Raw genomic sequence first — 21164 nt, forward strand, 5'->3', positions numbered from 1 at the left:
CAGGTTGCGGTCAGGGGATGGACAACCTCTCCTGAATGACTTCTGCTCTCTTATTGAAAACATTCCTCCATCCAGGCATGATGATGGCACATGCCTATAATCGCAGCGCTCAGGAGACACAGGCAGGAGGAGCAAGGTTAAGGCCTGCCTGGGCTATAATGGTCACACCACTACCACAGCCTGCACCCACTTCATGCATGCGTGTGGTATATGTATGTGCTTGCTTGAGTGTACACATGTGCTATGGAGGAGGCTGACATCTGGGATCTTTCTCCATCACTCTCTACCTTCAGCTAGACTGCCTGGCCTGTTCCTTCTCTCCTTCCCTGAAGGCCTGGGGTTGCAGGTGTGTGCTACCATGCCCAGCTTTTTAGTTGGGAGCTGGGGATTTGAACACAGATCCTCATGCCTGCACAGTGAGCATTTTATCAAATTAGCCCTGGAATTGGTAAACTCCGAATGCAACACATGGTCAATATGGAATCTGGTACAGTGTGTGCCTTTCTTACCTGGTAAAAGCTTTGAAAATACTGACACAGCGAGCTTTTGTGTACCTAACCATCATGTTATGTCCTACACACCGTCAGCACCTCTGAAACCCAAAAGTTAGAGTGGGAAAACAAATACACTATCTTATTAAGATATGGGCTGGGTTTATTCTAAATCTGATTACTACTACAAAAGCACCCAGGATTAAGGACATTCAACATTCATTTAATCCTACAGTTTCTCCATTGGGATCAAGTTATTTGTCTCTTTTTTTGGGTATTCCAGGGTGGGCTTGAAAGGTTATTTAAAGGTTATTTTAAAACTTTATTATTGTTATATGTGTTTGAATGTGGAGGTCTGAGGATAACTTTGAGAGTTGGTTAACTTCTTCCACTGTGAGTTCTTGGAAACAAATTCAGATATATTTCTGGTCCTTGCTTCATTTTTTAAGACAGGATCTCATTGTAACCTGGCCGGCTTCAAATTCGCTAATGACCCTGAATTCCAGATTTTCCTGTCTCTACCTAACAGGATAAAATGTTTTTCAGAGCTGGGCATGGCTGTGTACTCTTTTGATCCCAGCATTTGGAAGGCTGAGACAGGCAGATCTCTGTGAGGTCAACATGGTTAATAAAAGTTTTTATCCCATAAGTGATGGGGTGTGTCAGGGGAAGGAGAAAAAGGGAGGGAAGGCAGCTGGCACCAGCTTCTTTCTATTTTTTTTTTTAATGGTACTGGGGATTCACCACAGGCTCTTATCCATTCAGGCAAGTCCTCTACCCATGGGGTTGTATCCCTAGCAGCCCCAGCCTTAAGAAAACCAAACAACATAAATAACTGGCGTGATGGTACATGCCTGTGATTCTAGGAGAAACCAGGAGTTCAAGGTCCGTTATACAGTGAGTTTAATTAAGACCATCCTGGGCTACCTGCCATCCTATATTAGAACAAATGAAAAAAACAATAACCCCACCTTGCAAAAACCAAACAAAAACTATTTACACAAAAAGTTCTCTATGCCAAATGAAATTATAAGATGTTTTCCAGCCATTTCTAAACCACTGACTTATGTCCATTCTGGCCTTCAGATACTCAGCCACACTGGCTGCGCCCCCCCTTGACTCCAGCTGCTTACCCGAGATGCATCTCCCTCCTGCTTGATCATGTCCATTCCAGGCAGTTGGTTTGGGAAAAGGTTGCCTCCCCTCAGAGCAGGGTCATTTACCTGAGGGCAACAACACATGACACATTTCCCATTTTTAGTCTTATGTCCCTGGGGAGAAATGACTTCAGGGGCCTAGCTGCTCTTCCCTGTGCACATTTTGGGGCAGTATGGAGGCTGAAAACACACATGATAGTATGCTATTTGCCTTCAAAAGTAAATTTTATTTGTATATTTTCATTTATATCTTCCCCCTCTTCCCGTGTGTGTGTGTGTGCGTGTGTAAGGCTGGTTCGAATAAGATTGGTAACTCAGCGGTGTGACTGTGAAACCCACTCCTCACACCCTTGCTCCTCAGGCAAGCTATTAATTCGCAAGAGCAAGCTGTGAACACCCAAAACACCGCTGGCTTTCATGAACCAACTCTGGCCAAAGAAGCTACTTGTTAGCATCGATATATTTCTTTAATGTTTTCCTTTTATCACCTCTATTTTGTGTGCCACAGCGTGCGTGTGGAGGTAGAGGCCGGTTCTCTCTATCACGTGAGTCCTGCGATGGAACTCGGTTGTAAGGCTTGATGGCCAGTGCTTTCACCCCACCCCACCGTGACAGCCATCCCACCAGGGTTAACAGAGAACGGCTTTGTCAGAAGACACACTGTACTTGTGGTTTTATTTCCTGGCTGACGCATCTGTTTCCAATGGTCTGGGTTACCAAAGGCATCCAGCTGCTCCTGAGGAGGCTGGCCTGTGACTAAGCTCTACTGCTACAGCACTGCCCCCCTCACTCCTGCCACATGCCAGACAGCAAACCAGAAGCCACCAGGGTCCATGTGTGTAGGGTCTGCAACATGAGCATCACACTGCCTCTCTCTTTCCTCCCTCCTTCCCTTCCTTCCTATGACACGGTCTCATGTAATCCAGGCTGGCCTTGAACTAAATAAAGCGATGGCACGACAGGCACACAAAATAAATATTAAAAACTGACCAGAAACCAACTATGGCACCTGCACTGCGGCAATGGAGAGGATCAACGGGGCAGCAGCCTTTGCATGGCAGCCACGCGGCGCTGCGAGTGACTGGGTCTCTCTGCGTAGCCCTGGCTGTCCAGGAACTTGCTCTGCAGACCAGGTCGAACTCAGAGATTCTCCTGCCTCAGCTTTTTCAGAGCTGGGAATAAAGGTGTGTGCTACCCCACTTGGCAAAGCTAGCTCTAAAACTTCCCAGCGCTCACCATTCCGTGTTTAAATCCCACATCATGAAAAATGTTGATGGTGTGAAAACAACAACAAAAACCCCAACCCTGTAGCAGTCAAAAGTCTTTCCTAAGGGTCTGCCATGAAAAAGTATTTTTGCTAAATCTCACTGGCACAGGTGAAAATAAGGTGAAAAAACACTTTTCAAAATAGATGTGGGACTCAAGGGTATAAATAGACAAAAAGTCAAGACTAAAAAATTCTGAGTTGCTTTTCTGTGGCACTTACCTGCTCAGGACCCATGGAGGACAGCCCCGACGTAGGCACGGAGGTCACTGAGGTCATACTGATCTGCCCTGTCATCTGGTTCATGTTGCTCAAGCCACCTGTGTTGGTTGCCATGGACACATTGATGTTCATGTTGTTATTGTACATGCTGGTGTTTGCTTGTTGCCCGAAGTGTGGTGGGGACTGTTGTGAAAACATGCTGGAACACAGGGAAAAGGTGTGTTAGAGCCTGGCAGTAAACTGAGGCTGGCAGTCTGGAGCACTTGTTCTAGAATGAACGAATCTAAATGAATGAATACAGGGCCAGTTGGCCTGTGATGCCACGACAGAAACATGAAGCTTTCCCCTTGTAATCGGTACTGAGAGGATTCACAACGTGTCCCACTTTTCCAGCCCTAGATGCTCTCTGTGTTTGCTCTGATCACAAATACTGATAAAGGTGGCTCTAGGTCACTGCCTTCCACAGGAGTTCTACAGTTAAGAGGGGAACCAGCTTACAGGTATTGCTTTCAACTTCGAAACAAGAGGTGCTGTGCTAGGCTTTTGCAAAATTTTGTTGATTTTTGCTAAAGAGTAAACTGGCTTATTTAGCAATTCACTTGCTATTGCTTGCTTAAGCAAATACATTTTTTAAAATATAAATGAACGGGACGGCTATTCTGTAGAAAGTCTCTTGGAGGAATCTTTTGTATCAGACGCAGCAATGTGACATTACCTGTTTCCGCCCATGCTCCCCTGTGCCCATCCGTTCATGTCCGAGGGGGGCTGGTAGGCTGGGTTGGCTTGAGATTGCTGCATCATGGGACTCTGGGTGTGTGCCATCCGGGGGGACATTAGAGGACTCTGGGGTGTCGTAGCCCCAGTAAAACCAGGATCAGGTTGTTGACTTATTCCTTAAAAACAAAACAGGAAGTCCAAAGGAGATTATTGGCTGTATTATAGAGAGAATACTCCAAATTAAGTATACACAAAATTATTTTCAAATACTTGATTATATACAATTAATTATAGACATTTTAAAAGATTCAGGCTAAGACAGAAGTGCAGGGAAAAAGTCTCCATACTTGAAATCTCTACAACAGTCACAGGGGTCCTAGGACACACATTAAATGTCATGGCTAGTGTCAGAGAAATGACATTCTTTCCTTCACCCCTCCAAACTAAGAGTTTGTATGAATATATCACTTTTATCAGAAATGGTCAAAGTTTTTCAAAAATGTAACTATCACTGTAACTGTATTGATTACATTTAGTTTAGGGTCATTAATTTCAGCTATATACTGAAAGTACACAAGAAACTTCATTAAACTGAATTATACCATCCAATGATGAGATCATCTACTTTAGAAAACACGTAACTGCATTCACACTGCCTTGGGAAGGGCTTGTAGTACCCGAGTGCTGTCAGGTTTAGCAGTCAGGGACCACTCAGCGTATGTTTCTTGTTTAGTTTCAGGGTAAAAGAATTCACAGGAAAAGGAAAGAACTCTCAGCAGACCTTCCTCAGCCATGAGAAAGGAAACCCAGCAGAGGCTCTGGGAAAGGAAGGTGGTGAGAGGGAACTCAGGGGTGGAGTAAGCACACGTGTTTGCTTAATATTTGTGCAGCACTTACAGGAGCCACCAAAGAACATTTATGTCAAAGAAATACGCTAGTATTTCATCTCTTTTTTTTTTTTTTTTTTTTTCTGAGACAGGGTTTCTCTGTGTAGTCCTGGCTGTTCTGAAAGTCACTCTGCAGACCAGGCTGGCCTCGAACTCACAGAGATCTATCTGCTTACTGTCTCCTGAGTGTTGGGATTAAAGGTGTGCACCACCAGTGCTGGGCTACATTATCTTTGCTCTTTAAAGAGACAGCACATCTGTATTTAGGCAACACAAAGATTATCTTACTGAGAGTTCACTCAGACAGGGAAAGGAGAGCCATTTGGAACACTTAATGTCAATATAAACACCTACATTTATTAATAATCCCCCTATTAATTGAACATGACACACATAAACATCCATATCTATGACATTATCCTTGGTATGTCATCTCTTAGACTGACATTAAAGAACAAGAGATATGAAGTAAAGAGGTCTCCCACTGCGGCTCTAATGTAACACTTCAAGAATTACCTATTCTTTTATTTGTTTGTTTTTTTGTTTTGTTTTTTGAGACAGGGTTTCTCTGTGGCTTTGGTGCCTGTCCCGGAACTAGCTCTTGTAGACCAGGCTGGCCTTGAACTCCTAGAGATCTGCCTGCCTCTGCCTCCCAAGTGCTGGGATTAAAGGCGTGCGCCACCACCGCCTGGCATAAGAATTACCTATTCTTTTAAATTTGGTAGAATTTTAGATTTGGTAGAATCTTTTAAAGGTTTTCTTTTCTTTTTTCATAAGTACTGTCAATAACAAAGTATTTTTCAAAAGCTGTAGAGTATCTGTAACACTTATTTTGATTTATGTATTCTGATATTTTGTATCTAGCTATTGATTTCTTTGTGTCAGACTCTAATAAATTCAAATATTAGTAGCAATATTTGTGTGTGTGTGTTGTGTGTTATATTACTGACCTCAGCAGACACACTCATGTTCGCTCACACATCCAGAGACCAGACACACACACACACTTAACTGGTCATTCTTTTTTTTTTTTTTTTTTTTTTTTAACTGGTCATTCTTAAATTAAGACCTGCACCCAGAGAAAAGGAAGGACCAGGGTAAAGAGATTGCATGGCACTGTGCTGGACTGTGCTGTGCTGGACTGCGGGACTTCTGCTAGACTCCAACTGGCCTCCTGAGAGCTGTGCGAAGAGCTGTGACCCAGGACTGGGGGGCTCTGGGGAGAAAGCACCGAGGAGAGGTGGTGGGGATAAGTTCAGTACCGTAGTTTGGAGGAAATGGAAACTGCTGAGCATTGGCCTGGGGAATCCGGGGATTGCTCATGGTTGCTGGTATACCACTAGGAGCCACCATGCTTGGGGTCATATTCAACCCTTGTCCTCTCATCATCAGATTTCGCTGCTGCACCTGCTGTTGCTGATGCATTTGTCTCTGCCGAAGATGCTGGTTGAGGATTTCCCTCTGCCTCTGGGCCAGCATCTGGGCATTAATAGGAGCCTGAAATGAAGGAAAACCAAGAGTGGATAGGTTAGACATGATACTAATGGCATGCTCCATGCAAAATCATTTGGAAAATAAAATTAAATGAAAGAAAGTACCCAGAGTGGACCAACTAGAGAGTGAGTATGTGAGTTTCCAAGTTCAATCTTTGTGATGATTCTGTAACCACACTGGTGTTGACTAACTCATTTTGTGAGAACAGTCACTCGAAGGACTTCTCAGAGGCTCTTTGTGTTTATTTGTATGTGTTATGCAGCATGCTGAGCACTGGGATTACAGCATGTGCCGCCATGCCCAGAGAATAAAGAGTTGATGGTCAATTTGAGCTACATAGGGCTGGGAGAGATGGTTCTTCTCGAGGACCTGGATCCAAGTCCCAGTATCTCCATGGCAGCTCATAGTTCTCTCTAACTCCACTCCCTGGTAATTGGACACTCTTCTCTGGCCTCCATGAGCACTGCAGGATGGCAGTTTAGTCTCTCTTAAGGAACATTCCAATCTAACAAGAAACCAAATCCTTGCCAAAAGTGACTTGGTGCACTTCAGAAAGGTGAAGGTAAGGGTGGCAGTGATTTTCTTCACTGACTCCCAAAACAGATTTGGTTGGCTACCCAGGTATCCCTACCCCAGCTACCTCCTGACTGTGAGTTTAATGTTAACGAGTAAAATACACACACGGAAATGTCTTCAAACAGAAACTCCCCCTAAAAACAGATTATGTACTGATGTGCTGAGAACAATGTCGTGATCAAAGGTGTGTAGGACCCCAAGCCTGTGTTTTTGGGAACATCAGTCAGTACTTGAATTACGACTGGTTGAGACTTTCTGTAACATAACTCTTGTGTACTCTGGCAATAAGATGGCACTGGACACTAAAGCAGGGTCCGTAGGCCTGGGGGTGCAGAACCAGGAGGAGGGATGACAGGAGGAGCTGAGGGGACATGGTGGACACACACAACTGCTGGGCTCCTCACCTGTGCTGGTACTCCAGGCCTCAGAGTCAAGTTCACATTTGAAACATTGCTGATTTGATTCATAAGTGGCTGGCGATTCTAAATACGAACAAGCAGAAATCAATACTTTTTTGGGAGAGGGGTGATTCAAGTCTCTGTATAGCCCTGGCTGATCTAGAACTCACAGAGATATGCGTGTCTCTGCCTCCCATGCTAAGATTAAGGGAGTGCACAACCACGTTCAGTTCAGGGTCTAGGATTCTAAGTCCTCCTGCCAAGTGCTAGGATTCGAGGGTTATGTAGTCAATTCCAGTTCAGTACATTTTACAAAACAGGAAATATCTATGTTGAATCACCCTTTCCAATTAACAGCCTCCGCCCCCCCCCAAATTCGAATGCTTCACTGGTACACCAAAACCCATTACTCTTCCTGAGCCCCAGCTCCAGAGGTCCCAGGAGAAACTAACCTGCTGTGCTTGGAGGCGATGCTGAAGTTGAAGTCTCAGTTGGTTTGGCTGGTTCTGCACGAGGCCCGTGGGCCTGAGGCCTGGTCGGGGCTGCATACGGAGTGTGGTGTAATTAGGCCGCTGTCCCATGGTGTGAAAGTTTGGATCTTGCATGGGATTATAGCTACCCTGGGCCATTTGTGCCTGAGACGCATACTGCTGTGGGAAAACAGGGGCCTTCTGCTCCAGCATCATGTTGGACTCTTGATTTGAGAACTGTTCTGGATCTACAGCTTGGCTCTGAAAAGAAGCCCCAAATAAGCACATAAATAAAGCTACTAAAACATTGTACTAAATATGAGACAGTTTTCTCTCCCTCTTACATTTGATGCTTTTAAAATACTGTACCAATAATATCAAGGTAGTTTGGGCTTGGCTCTACTTTTCCTTTCCTTCAATGGCTCTTTGAAATAGATCCAACTACCGAAGCGCATGGCAAGACCACCTCCCCACAGCACTTCCTTCACGGGGGCGGGAGAAGGGGTTGCGACTACGTAATGCTCTATCTTTCCCCAGTCAGAACCTGGCACGGGCTTCAATGAGCAGACATCTGCACGTGTTACCTCTTCTGACTAGATCATTCATTTTAATTCAATGACTGCCTTAGCCAGCATTAGCAGTGTTGGGGAACCAACCACCCCTGTCCTCGCCCTGTAAATAACAGAACAGATGTGGGGGCATGAAGCTGACTTCAGAAGTCTTTCTAGCGAGACATGGTAGGCTGCAGTTCACACTGTGATGTGGGACTGGAGACCCTCAGTAGGTGATACACTGACTATGTTTTGGGAGTGAGAACCGTTTGATATAGGGTCTCACATAGGTCAAATTGGCCTCTAACTTGCTCTGTAGCCCAGATTGGGTTCAACCATGAGCCTCTACCTCCCAAGTGCTGGGATTATAGGTCATGCCACCATGCCTGGCTTATGCTGCCTACTGTTTACTTAGCTGTCCTCTGTAGTTGGCAGAATTTTTTACATGCCCACACTTTATCATCATTCACTTAACTACGTGCTAGACATATTCGATATTCTTGTCATTTTTTTTAAATAGCTGCTTCCCCACCAAAGACGGAAGGAAAGAAAGGTGTAAAGATATTTAGCATAGCCAGACGGTGGTGGCGCACCCCTTTAATCCCAGCACTCGGGAGGCAGAGGCAGGCGGATCTCTGTGAGTTCGAGACCAGTGTGGTCTACAAGAGCTAGTTCCAGGACAGGCTCCAAAACCACAGAGAAACTCTGTCTCGAAAAACAAAAACAAACAAACAAAAAAGATATTTAGCATATTCTCCCCGTGCCTTGACTGGTATCTGGCAGACATGTCTGCAAGATGGTTATTATGCATCTGGTTAATTTTCTGAGAGATGTGCCTTCTCCCACCACCCCCATGCACACATAGACTTTCATAATAGCCCCGGAACTCACTATGTAGTCCAGTTTGGCCTCGAACTCACAGAGATCCACTGTCTCAGTGGATCAAATGCACCACTATGCCCGGCTGAGGTGCATTTTACACAAAGAACTGCATACATTCCAGCTGCATCTTGTATTAGCTACATAGTTTTCAAAGCGTGCTCTCTCTCTCTCTCTCTCTGGCACACACACATGCCACAGAGGTCTTCTCGGGACATAGTTCTCTTTGTAGTTCACCTTGTTTCTGAGGCGAGATCTCTTCTCATTTCTGCCACTGAACTGTATATACTCTCCTGTTTTCTTTCACACATAGGAAATCTGGAGCTTTCTCAGGGTGAGTATCTCAAACCTGTGCAGCCCCGAGTGTCCATGTGAAGATATACCCAGCCAATTCTTCTCCTAGAAGCCACTGCCACAAATCTGAAGGTCTTTCAAAGGGCAAGACCCCTGCAGCAATAAAATCTCAAGCCTCCTTCAGTCAGTGTTCCTCCAGCCCTGCCTTAGTCATTCTAAGCCACCCTAGTGCTGCACAGCATCGTGGGGCAGATGCACAACAGCTGTGGCACACCACCCCTCCCCCGCGGCACTTTAAAAAGTGTGCATGGGGGCTGGAGAGATGGCTCAGTGGTTAAGAACACTGGCTGCTCTTCCAGAGGTCATGAGTTCAATTCCCAGCAACCACATGATGGCTCACCACCATCTGTAATGAGATCTGGCGCCCTCTTCTGGCATGCAGGCATACATGGAGGCAGAATGTTGTATACATAATAAATAAATAAATCTTTTTTTTTTTTTAAAAAAAAAAGTGTGCACGGAGTTCCAGCAGGGAGACACTCATCGCTGAGATATCTCAGAACTTTCTAGTTGCCCATTTTCAACAGAAAGATAAAATTAGGTTATTTCTATATTCATCTATTTAATTTTTGTATTTTTTTGAGACAGCGTCTTTCTTTAATTTAGAAATCATAGATTATGCTGGACTGGCTGGGAGGTTTGTCCAGAATCTTCCTGCCTCCACGCCACATTGTAACCACGTGCTGGGATGACAAGTGTCTACCACTGGGCTCTGGGGAATGTTTGTGAGACAAGCGCTTTATTGACTGTGCTCTCTCCCCTGCATGTAATTTCCATGTTTAAACACTGTATGCAACTCTGGCTACACATGTGTCCCATTTCCCGCATTCTACCTAAACATGCCTTCTGCAGGTCAGGTAACATGGCTGAGATGTGGAAACAATACAGAGAACAGAGGGGAGGAACAATACGGTGAGGACACGACACTGGCCAAGTGCCATCAATCCAAGGCTAACAGGCTACAGCTTAGATAATCTCTTAAAAAACAAACACCCTTGAAAATGGACCAAAGAGTTACAGGTCACTCGGAAACTCGGGGGTTATTACAGAGAAGCTAGGGTCTAGCTGACACTGGGCAAAGCCAGCCATATCCACAGGAAGCAGCTAACCCATTTCCTTTCGGGCTGCACTCAGGGTGCATTGTGCATGTCCAGTCATTTCTTCCGGCTGTGCTGTTTTCACTATGAACTGACTAGGCTGAGCCCATTCCTGTGCTGCTAGACGGTGGGAATTATGACAAGATTATCCCTAATGTTTCAGAGAAGGTCTGCACTGCTCCATGTCACCTCCTCACAGATGCAGTGACATGTAGGAGACTGTACTTGTGACAGAAAGAAGGATGCGTGATGCTGAGTGCAAAGGAGAACAGCAGCAAAGGCGGGAAGATTGTCTAGGTCCTTCTTCCTTCAGCAAAGCAGGGAGCTGTTTCACACAAAAGTAGCTGCAGGGGCTGCTTGAGACACGGTCTTTGGAGAGACACTGGGTTATTTATCTCACTCTCTCAGGTATTCTCAAATCAAAGAAATACAATTACAGGTCTGTAACTTCTTCAAATAAACTAACCATGAAGACAAGACTCACTGAGGTAACTGGCTTTTTGAGACAGGGTTTCTTTGTGTAGTTTTGGAGACTGTCCTGGAACTTGCTCTGTAGAGCTGGCCTTGAATGCACAGAGATTCTCTTGAATCTGCCTCCCAAATGCTGAGATTAAAGATGTGCACCACCATGCTTATTGACCTTTCTGATATTAATATTTGCTTAAAAAGTCTTAAAATTGTTCTGGGTAACACCCATATAAGGGCCAAAGTGTTTAAACTGCAGCCACACCTAAGATGACCTATGTTACCTGTGTGTGAACCGGTCTTTTTGAAGTAGGGCTGCCTGCCCCAGCGCACAGACTGTGTTCATATTGTTTCCCCTTGTAGAGGCAAGATGCAAGAACACCAGGACAGTGACCTGAGGTTTCTTTGATATCTTTTCTTCATCTGCCCATGAAGAAGGGGGACAAGAAATTGGGCTTTAGCTTCTGCCTTTCGAGTTTTATGTTATTTCCAGGGGTTTGCTTCTTGGGCAACAGTTTATGTGAGAGCAGTGGAGGAGCAGGAGAAGCAGGAAAGTGGGGGAGGCCTGCCTGTGAGAAGGTGAAAAGCACCCCAGAGTAGACTGCTGGAACAGACACCTCTTGTCTATGGAGCACATGCCCCCCCGCAGTGCTCTGGCCTACCTGGCTGACCAGTTCTGGGATCCCCAGAGCTCTATCAATCTCCTCGAGGCCATCAAAGTTCCGCAAGGCCAGATACAGCTGGTCCAGAAGAGCGCCCTCATCGCTGGGAGACTCTGCTGCAGGATGTGGACACAGCAGGTCATCGGGGGAGCTGCCAAATGGCTGCCTGTAAAGAGACAAACTTCACCATGGCTGATGGAAATGAACTCTCACCCCAGCCAAACACTTAACAAAATGAAGACTTTTGGTAATATGCACCTGAAAAATTCACTTTATTTACGTGCTAATAAAGCAGTTTTGTAGAAACATAGAAATGCCTTCCTACAGCTAGCAAACTAGGGGTTTAACTTAGCCAGGTACTCACCACTACTAGGAAATTTTGCGTTTCTGCAGAAGCAGAATTTGCAAGCATTTATTAATGCTCTCAAGATACGTAGCTGTTAGTCCTCGTGAGTTAGGTGCCAAGAGAAAGAAATCACAAACCTTCTAATTGTAATTGCTATAAAGCAATTCAAGATAGCATCTTGACACCAAACTACCATTTCTATAGTATATAAAAATAATTAAATTACTGAGTGAATTCGAGGAGCTTCGAGTCACTGTGAACTGAAGAGAGGAAATGAGAGTTATATTTTTTCAAATTCTATTGTGTACTATAGAATACTGTGGAGAAAACAGAAGTATATAGGTAAGCTAACTTACTTTTTATTGTGTATGGTACTGGGAAATTAAACCCAGGGCATCATGTGTACCAGGCAAGCTATTCTCAGTTCAAAAAAATTCATTTTTAAACAACTAAGAATAAATTTATCAAGGGATGAAGTTGTCTGGTCCTGTTCAGTCTGCTGTATTTTCTCAGGCGGTCTAATTTGTTAGTTTGACTTAGAACTGTAATATAGGGTCCTGCTGAGCACTGAAACCAACAATTAATTTCAAATAGTAAGAGTAGAATGTATCAATGTGCAATCTATATTCTCCATCAGATTCTACTTTTAAGAGAAAATCACCCAGTTGAGTGTCCCTTTGATGCCTCTTCTCACTTGCTGTCCCTGATAAAGTTAGTCCCACTGCTTCTGAGCCATGGTAAGCTGGCCGGGAAGCCACTGTTAGTCAAGAGTGTATATATAAGGGTAGAGATACTATTAGGGGAGGGGAGGGGTGAAGGACGGGGAGGGATAGAAAGAATATATGTGTGTGTGTGTGTGTGTGTGTGTGTGTGTGTGTGTGTATTTCCAGCCAAAAGTGCATATATAAGGGAGTACGTAGTGTCAGCAAGAGTGCATATATAACTGTGTATGCACTGTCAGCCAAGAGTGCATACATAAGGGTGTATATATTCCAGGTATTCCACCTCTTGCTCTCTTGTCACCGAGAGGCTGTGGAAGAACAGCTTGCACTGGTTGTTTCCAAATTTGACACCTACTTCTTTTTTCCTACAGTCTACATTCCCCCAATTAATCTTTAAAACACAAATGTGATCAGCTCTCTCCTTTTTTCAGAAGCTGAAAGAAAAAATAGTCCCAGAAATGTCAATGTGAGGAAGAAAACCACACAATGGGAAGCTGCTCAATGAGGCAGTTTAAAGTACTGCCTCTGCCAACTGGACACAAGCTCCAGTCATCTGAGAGGAGGGAACCCCAACTGAGAAAACGCCTCTATAAAGTTAGGCTATAGTCAAGCCTGTAGGGCATTTTTTTTTTTAATTAGAGATTGATGGAGGGTGGCCCAGCCTATTGTGGGTGATGTCATCCCTGGGCTGGTGGTCCTAGGTTCTATAAGAAAGCAAGAGGAGCAAACCACAGAGAGCAAGACAGTAAACAGCACCCATCCAAGGAATCCACATCAGCGCCTGCCTTCAGGATCCTGCCCTGTGTGAGTCCTGTCCTGATTTCCTTTGATGATAAACAGCAATATGGAACTGTAAGCCAAACAAACTCCTTTCTCCCCAACTTGCTTTTGGTCACAATGTGTCATCTAAGCAATGACAACCCTAACTAGGCCAATCTCTGTCCAGCTGTATTAACAGATGTCTGTTTCTGCACTTCAGAAGCTGTACTGCAAAACATTCCTCCACCAATGAAGATCAGGGCAATGTGAAATCTAACACGACAGACTATGCAGTCTGCATGCCCTAGCTCAGGGGCACAACACAAGTTTTTATAGTTCCCTTAGAAACACAGGCAGCGTACACACAGAAAACAGAAAACAGCTTTACAAATGCAAAAATCAAACCTGGTTTTTGAGATAAGACTTTGCGCTGGAAGTCTAGCAGGGCACATACTCAACACGAGAAGCTGCAGGGTCAGTCCCCAAAACCACAAGTACCACTCTGGTTTTAATGTATACCTAGGTGTTGGGTCATATCTTCTAGTTTGTTTGTTACTACCGCACACCATCTGTGAGGGGTGGTGGGTAATGACTGTTCTTGCCCCCCCCCCCCCCAAGTGCTGAGAGGGCAGAAATGTGCCACCACACTTGGGTCCTACAACTTCTGACTGTAAACACATAGCATATATATCTAATGAATGAAGAAAACAAATGAATGTATATGTTGGGGGTGAGCCAGAACATAAAAAGTTTACCTATAAATAATAAACAGATTTGCAAAATGTGCTATAGATGAGTAGCTTTAATGTTTATGCTTTTGAAATGCATGAATAAATAAATTCTGGATTCATAAAACATGTAATGGTCTGTGTAGAAGACTTAGTGGGTAAAAAAACTCCTGCCACAAACCTGAGGAACTGAGGATCATTCCCCAGGACCCACCTGGTGGAAGGAAAACTCATCTCCACATGCATGCGGTTTCACTCCCAATAAATAAATGTAGTAATGAAAATATAAAGAACATACTCCTAAATATTAACTGATCATTATGCTTGTAATTCCAGCACTTGGGAGATTAGATAGGAGGCTGTCACCTAATTCAGGGTCATTCTGAAATACACAGTGACCTTGAGGCCAGCCTGTGGCACACAGTCAGACATTATGCCTTGAAAACAAAGATCTGAATATTAACTGAAATGCTCGCAAAGGGCATTTAAAATTAATGAGCACTGATTTGTCTTCATTTCAAAAGAGACAAAGATACAAACTTTATGGTCTCTCATTTTTGAATTTTTATGAAAATATTTTTACTACCTTATAAGGCTGGTCATTCATTTTTTCTAAACTGGATTATCTAAAATAAGTGAGATAAATGGTTCATAAAGCTGAAATAGCTTTAGAAGAGGGGCAGCATTCTGCTTGCCCACTGTTAGGAGAGTCACAGCAGCAACAGCAGCGTGGGCAGTGCTGGGTGCATCACTGGATTAAATGTGAGCCTAGAATTCTTTGTCTCTGGCTGTAGAACTCAGCATGTTGAACAATAAAAATCTAAATTTAATAAAATTTAATAATAATCACCATAAAAACTGATCTTCGATTTCATGCAAAAACTATGAGACACTACTGTTTAATTATCATTCATTTGTATTCTGTAAACATTTCCCTTGAAATAGTTGGGTTACCACCCCAAATAATCCCATTCACCGGGCCACCATGGCATAAGGGTCAAAGCTCAGAAGGGCCCTGAAAAGTCATTGTCTGTAGTGTCACTGTGGCTATGTGATGCTCTTTGCCTACAGTAACCAGGACAGCAAGGATTCTCAGGAACAATATACAATCAGAGATAGAGAGACTGAGGTAGGTGACCTCAAAGCCACCCAATAAAATAGCACTGTCCAGGAGACCAGTGTGAGCCTCTCTAGGGAAGCACCCTCAGCTTAGAACGCAGGTATCCCACTGACCATGTGAGCTCCGAGGAAAGAGTGTGCAAACTCTGGAAGGACCAAGGGAAGCAGGAAGGGTGGGGAGAAATGATCAGGGAATGACATATCCGTGTATGGATGTCACAGTGACTTCCATTTGTATAGTTTTCCTAATTACAATAAACTAAAATGTGGCAAATATGCAAAAATTAAAACAAAAGACAACAAAAATTCAGCGAAACAGACAACCGTCGGTGAAATTCAATATTTGGACTTAGACTGCCCATAAACCTGTATGTTAGTGTGCTGGAAGCACTGGATCAAGAAATTTAGATAATAACTATGAAGGCACAAGGATGGAATCATAAAAAAACAAGCAAGCCGCGAGTGTCTATAAAAAATGACTAGGCAAGCAACTGTTAAAAATGAAAAATATTTAATATAGCTAAAGATAATATACAAGATAATATAAAAGTAAATTATACTGAATAGTATATATGAAAATCAAATTATGAAAACTACATGAATTAAGAAATATTAGGGCTACATAGTGAGACTATCTAAAACACAGGAAAAATGAAGAGAAATATGCAAGATAGAGACTTCAATATGGCTCAGCATGTAAAAAGAGTTTTGCTGCCAAGCTTTACAATCTCAGTGTGGTCACCAGAAACCCACAGTGACTGACTTTTAAAAGTTGCTCTCTCACCTCCACATGTATTCACGTACACACATGCACTTGCATGCACATACAAACACATTTATTTAAAAAAAAGTTTAAAAAAAAGAGAGAGAAAAGAGAAGCAGGAGAGACGGCAGAATGGCAGGAGACCAGCACTCAGTCCCAGCACCCGCATCAGGTGACCCATGGAAGCTCAAGGGCTTTGCAGGGACGTGGAACGTGTAAACTCATGGAGGCGCACACACAAATTTTAAAAAACAAAACAATAATATATGGATGAAATAAAGAGGTCTGACATACATTGTCAGAATCCTACAAAGAATTGAGAAGACAGAGAAGCAAGGTACATAAACCTAAGATGGTTAAGTCTTCTAGAACTGTTCAAGACAGTTTATTAAAGCCTAGCATGGGGGCATACATCTGTGATCCCCGCAGTTGGGAGGCCCAGGCAGAAGGACTGCAAGTTTTGTTTTTGTCTTTATTTTTGTTTTTTGTTGTTGTTCTTTGAAGACAGGGTTTCTCTGTGTAGCCTTGGCTGTACTGGAATTTGCTCTGTAGTTCAGGCTGGCCTAGAACTCAGAGATCTGCCTGCCTCTGCCTCTGAGTGCTAGGAATAGAGTGAGAGAGTGAGAGAGACAGAGACAGAGAGAGACATGGATGCCAGAGGTCAACGTCAGGTATCCTTCCTTATTTTCTGAGACAAGGTCTCACAGACTAAGCTAGACTAGCTGGCCCCTGGGCCCCATGGACCCTCCTGTCTCTGCCTCCCCAGTGCAGGGATTACAAATGCATGCTACAATTGGCTTTTTAAATGAGTTCTGGACTCTGGATTCAGGTCTTCATGCTCATGCAACAAGCACTTTAGCAACTGTGTTTGTTAGCGTACTAGCTCCTATTTTAATTATCTCACTTCTTTCAAACTCTCTCACACATCTTCCTTGCCATTTCAAATTCATAGCTCATGTATTCCTAAATATAAGCTGCCTAGTCTGTATCATGTTACTTGTATGTATGCTTTCATACATACATATGTATTGGATACTAGCTGGTGTGCTCTTCCCTGGAGAAGACTATTTTTCCTGATCAGCATATTTCTCAGTTGCCTACAGTTCTGTGGTCTTGAGGCCTAGTGGTCTTTCTCCCACTCACTTTGGAATGTCCTTGTCCAGCTCATGCTTAGGCAGTTGTGCTGGCAAGACTTTATGGACACACCTTCTGATACTATCAGGAGACTCACTCTCACAGCAAACTCCTGATCCTCTGGCTCTCAGAATCTTTCTGTCCCCTTTCACAATGTCCCCGGAGCCTTCTGAGTGGGAGTTGTTTTGAAGATGTATCCACTGGGCCTGGCTCCACAGCTGCACTGTGCTTGGTTGTGGTTTTCTGTAATAGTCTCTATCTTTGTAAAAAGAAGGGGTGAGGACCACACTTTCTAGCCAGATCCTGGGAGGGAGGGAGGTGCCCCTATCTTTTTGTTAATTGTGGTAAAATACACAACACAAAATGAGATCATTTCCTGTTACCCTACACATACCTGTAACCCCTGAGCCGGCAGGGTGCTGCTCTGCCATGCACACTGGGCTATTCTGCCCCGTTGAGTTTTTCTAAGACTCTGAAACTTTGCCAGCCTTGTTGGATGAGCTACCGAAACAAGGTTATTTCTCTCAAGGCCCCACTGCCAATTACACTTAGCACAAACACATCATTTTCCCCCCAAGTAAGTTGTCAGTTGTGTAAAGGCATGCCCAGTCATGCTGATGTTTGTATCTTCCTTTTCCTGCCTAGTGAATGACTTGGTCTGAAGAAATAACAACTTGGTAAGCACTGTCCATTCAGGGGGAATTGCTATGCAGGTCTGGAAACAACTAACAGAGCCCAAGAGCCATAAGCTAATGCTCCTCCCAATGCTCCTGGTACTCAGACTCACCTGTTCTGGCTGGCAAAAGATGCCTGGTCTATAGGCAAGATGCTCTCAGGCCATGGGGCAGTTTGATTTGGAGGAGCTTGCTGTTGATTATATTGAGGTCCTCCCATGTTCATTTCTAACTCCGAAGGCCCTAAAAAAGAGGGAGGAGAAAGAAAAAAGAAAACCTAAAATCTTCTATCTTATGATTGAGAAAGCACACACTTTCATTGTATAATAGCAAATAAAATGCTGGTTATGGAAAATGAGAAGGAAGAAGCAGTAACAGGTGAAAATCAGACCATACAGTTCTGGTGTGACATACAAATGAAACCAATAAATAAGGTTAATGCCACCTACCTTAGGGCATGTCCACATCAGCAGTAATAGCAGGGATCCCCATTTTCTTAAAGCTTTTGTTTGTATGGTACATACAGAAAACACTAACTCATTTTTAAAATATCACAAAATCAGTAAGTATATATTAATGTAATTATGTTTTCATGCCATGGCTTAACATTTGTGCAATAGCTTGTACACAATTTCCAACTCACTTCCACACTGAATCCTACAGAAGACAGGAGTGAAGAGGACCTGGGCCAGGCCTTGCAGACACCCTGCAAGGTACGGGAGAACAGAAGCACTGGCCTAGCCCATGTGCACCCGAGCTGTCACTAGTCGTACTTCAGGGTGCACACTCAGACACACTTCCTTCTGTGGTTCTAAAACAGCATGACCTTACACATCACTGTGTACCAATGACCTCTACTACAACAGACAATTTTTTTGTTGGGCTGAATTGATGGCTTTGTTGAACTTATTCACAACTAGAGAAATTCAGCTGCATGCTAAGCCTTACAGAGACATATTGGAAGGTTTCAAAAATGAGATGCCCTTCAGCGAGGAATGCAAATAAATTAAATTTCTATATACACCAAGTACACACATTTAATCCTAGCTCTCAGGAGCCAAAGACAGGTAGATCCCTGTGAGTTCAAGACCAGTCTTGTCTACAGAGAGAGTTCCAGGACAGCCAGAGCTACACAGAGAAATTATGTTTCGGAAAACAAAAAAAAACTTCTACATACAAGATCCATTATTGTGACTTTCATAAACATCATAAAATTGTCTCTTTAATTTTTCATAGAAATCTGGGTTTATATTTAACATTTTCATATTTAGCATTTTCAAATGACACAAATTTAAGTTTGGGAATCACTACTTTGAGTACACATATAGAAATGTAATTATGAACGCCACTCTCAGAAATATTGAATCAAAATACACACAGCAATGCAATACCTATGGAGGAAACCTGATGTCAGAGTTCTGATGAGAAGCCTGCTACTCATCAGTACAATTCTGCACTTTCCTGTGAATGTTAGTACTTCCTGTGCAATGTCTGCCAAACGTTTACAAACACAGGCTTTTCAGAATGGAGCTAATACACAATATCAGAGGAAGGTCCTGTGCCTGTGGTTAAAGATAATAATGCCAAGCAGGAGTTTTCTGACCACTGATCTTTTTTCTCTGTGAAATGGGGTCTCCTTTAGCTCAAGCAGACCTCAAAGTAGACCTCTCTGTTGCTGAGGATGGTGAACTTCTGATCCTCCTGCCACCACCAGCCAAGTGTTGGGATTACAGGTGTGCACATTAGTATTATAATGTAACAGTTTTCCTGAGATAAGTTTCAAGTGTACCACCCAGTAGGTATCAGTGTGTTTAGTTGTACAACCATCTACTGCATCAATACCGGCACATTTCCACCTGTACGAAAGGAAACCCTTGTCGCGAGGAGTTACTTCCCACTCCCTTTCAGGCCTTTAGCCTTAGGTGACCAGGATATTCTAGACAAATACGCACAAATTCACTGTAATAATGTTAACTGTCTCCAACAGAATCCTAGGGATCCTAAAGTGCTGTGTGATGCTCTATAAGAGGCCATGTCATCGGTGAGGCCTGGGAAAGAGTCTGACTTCACGGCCTGGCTAGAGGGCCTTGGAGGACCAGGATGACTATGTATAGAGTTCGACATTACAGCTGCATCAACTGTCTCTACCTTTAAGCTATCATATGGACGCTTATGTATGCATGTGTACAGCATTCATGTGATATTCTAATGCATTTTGCCTCCAAATTAAAATTTTGCAATTACTTTATGATCCCATTCAGGATAGCTTCGCATCAGAGGATCACCTACAATACAAGCCAGACGCCAGCCTGGAAGAACCCATGAGCTGACACTCCTTTTCGAGAACGCCTAAAGAGAGCAGAGAGTGCTGCACTGCCTTACCTATGTTCATGACCTGAGACTGAAGCATCTGTCTTTGGCCAGGCTGGCTGTTGGCTCGCATGGGGATGCTGGCTGTTGGGTTCCGAATCATGCCTCCTTGGATTGGCCGGTTCATGGCACCAGTAGTAGCAGCACAAGTGACTCTCACAGCCGCACTCTGTGGTGCCCATTCCCCAGAAGGCATGGCGGGCCGAGAAGTGTTACTGCCAATCATTCCTGCATGCAAGGCAGAGGAAAATGAGAGATGCAGACATTGAAAACAGCACATGAACAAATACCAGACCTACCTACCTAAGACTCAAACCATGACAGTAAACTGCTGTCGCCCAACAGCAGCTCCCTCCCTGGGACAGATGTGGGCCCTTGGCTAAGACGTAAGAAATAGCAATTACTACAGTTTTCATGACACAAATCTGCTATGGTTCAGAAGAGCAGTTAACACTCTTCCCATATGTACTGAGAGCAGGTGCTGCGGCAAGTGGATAACCCCAACTTCCTTCCTCAGGAAGTGAATCACATTAGCTGACACACACGTCAGAGCCTTACTTTCCAAAAAGGAGGTGAGGCGAGGAGGACAAGGGAAGAACTGACAATCAATTCCAAAATTATCAACCCTGACCAGAGAACATCCCGCAGAGCCTAGGGATGATTTAACCATCTTCACATTCCTTTCAGTTTATGAGAGCTCGCAAACGGGAAATGCAGGCATGTTCACTGTACGACCATTAAGCTAGGCTGTCACACCACAGGCATTGGGTAAAGCTTAAGGAACCTAGTACTTAGAGACTGCCCTTGGTAAATTCTGAAGACCGTTCTGACAAAGTCCTGGAGGCTGAGGGATTCCAGGCTCCTG

General features: G+C 43.8%; 1 protein-coding gene across 6 annotated transcripts in view; it reads right to left on the minus strand.

Annotated features, from left to right (window-relative positions):
- Ncoa2 (nuclear receptor coactivator 2) overlaps positions 1-21164 on the minus strand; it is a 220002-nt gene that overhangs the window by 4005 nt on the left and 194833 nt on the right. For all 6 annotated transcript variants that reach the window (XM_041667363.1, XM_041667359.1, XM_041667361.1 and 3 more), the window contains 9 exons: positions 20312-20527; positions 18043-18172; positions 11685-11850; positions 7659-7937; positions 7213-7290; positions 6001-6235; positions 3850-4027; positions 3135-3333; positions 1625-1714 (listed from right to left, as the gene is read on the minus strand). In XM_041667363.1, the coding sequence (XP_041523297.1) occupies positions 1625-1714; positions 3135-3333; positions 3850-4027; positions 6001-6235; positions 7213-7290; positions 7659-7937; positions 11685-11850; positions 18043-18172; positions 20312-20527 (1571 nt within the window). The remainder of the gene's footprint in view (positions 1-1624; positions 1715-3134; positions 3334-3849; positions 4028-6000; positions 6236-7212; positions 7291-7658; positions 7938-11684; positions 11851-18042; positions 18173-20311; positions 20528-21164) is intronic.

This window comes from Microtus oregoni, unplaced genomic scaffold, assembly GCF_018167655.1.
Source record: "Microtus oregoni isolate MIOR12 unplaced genomic scaffold, Mior012 000017F_ref0000208, whole genome shotgun sequence".
NCBI lineage: Eukaryota > Metazoa > Chordata > Mammalia > Rodentia > Cricetidae > Microtus > Microtus oregoni.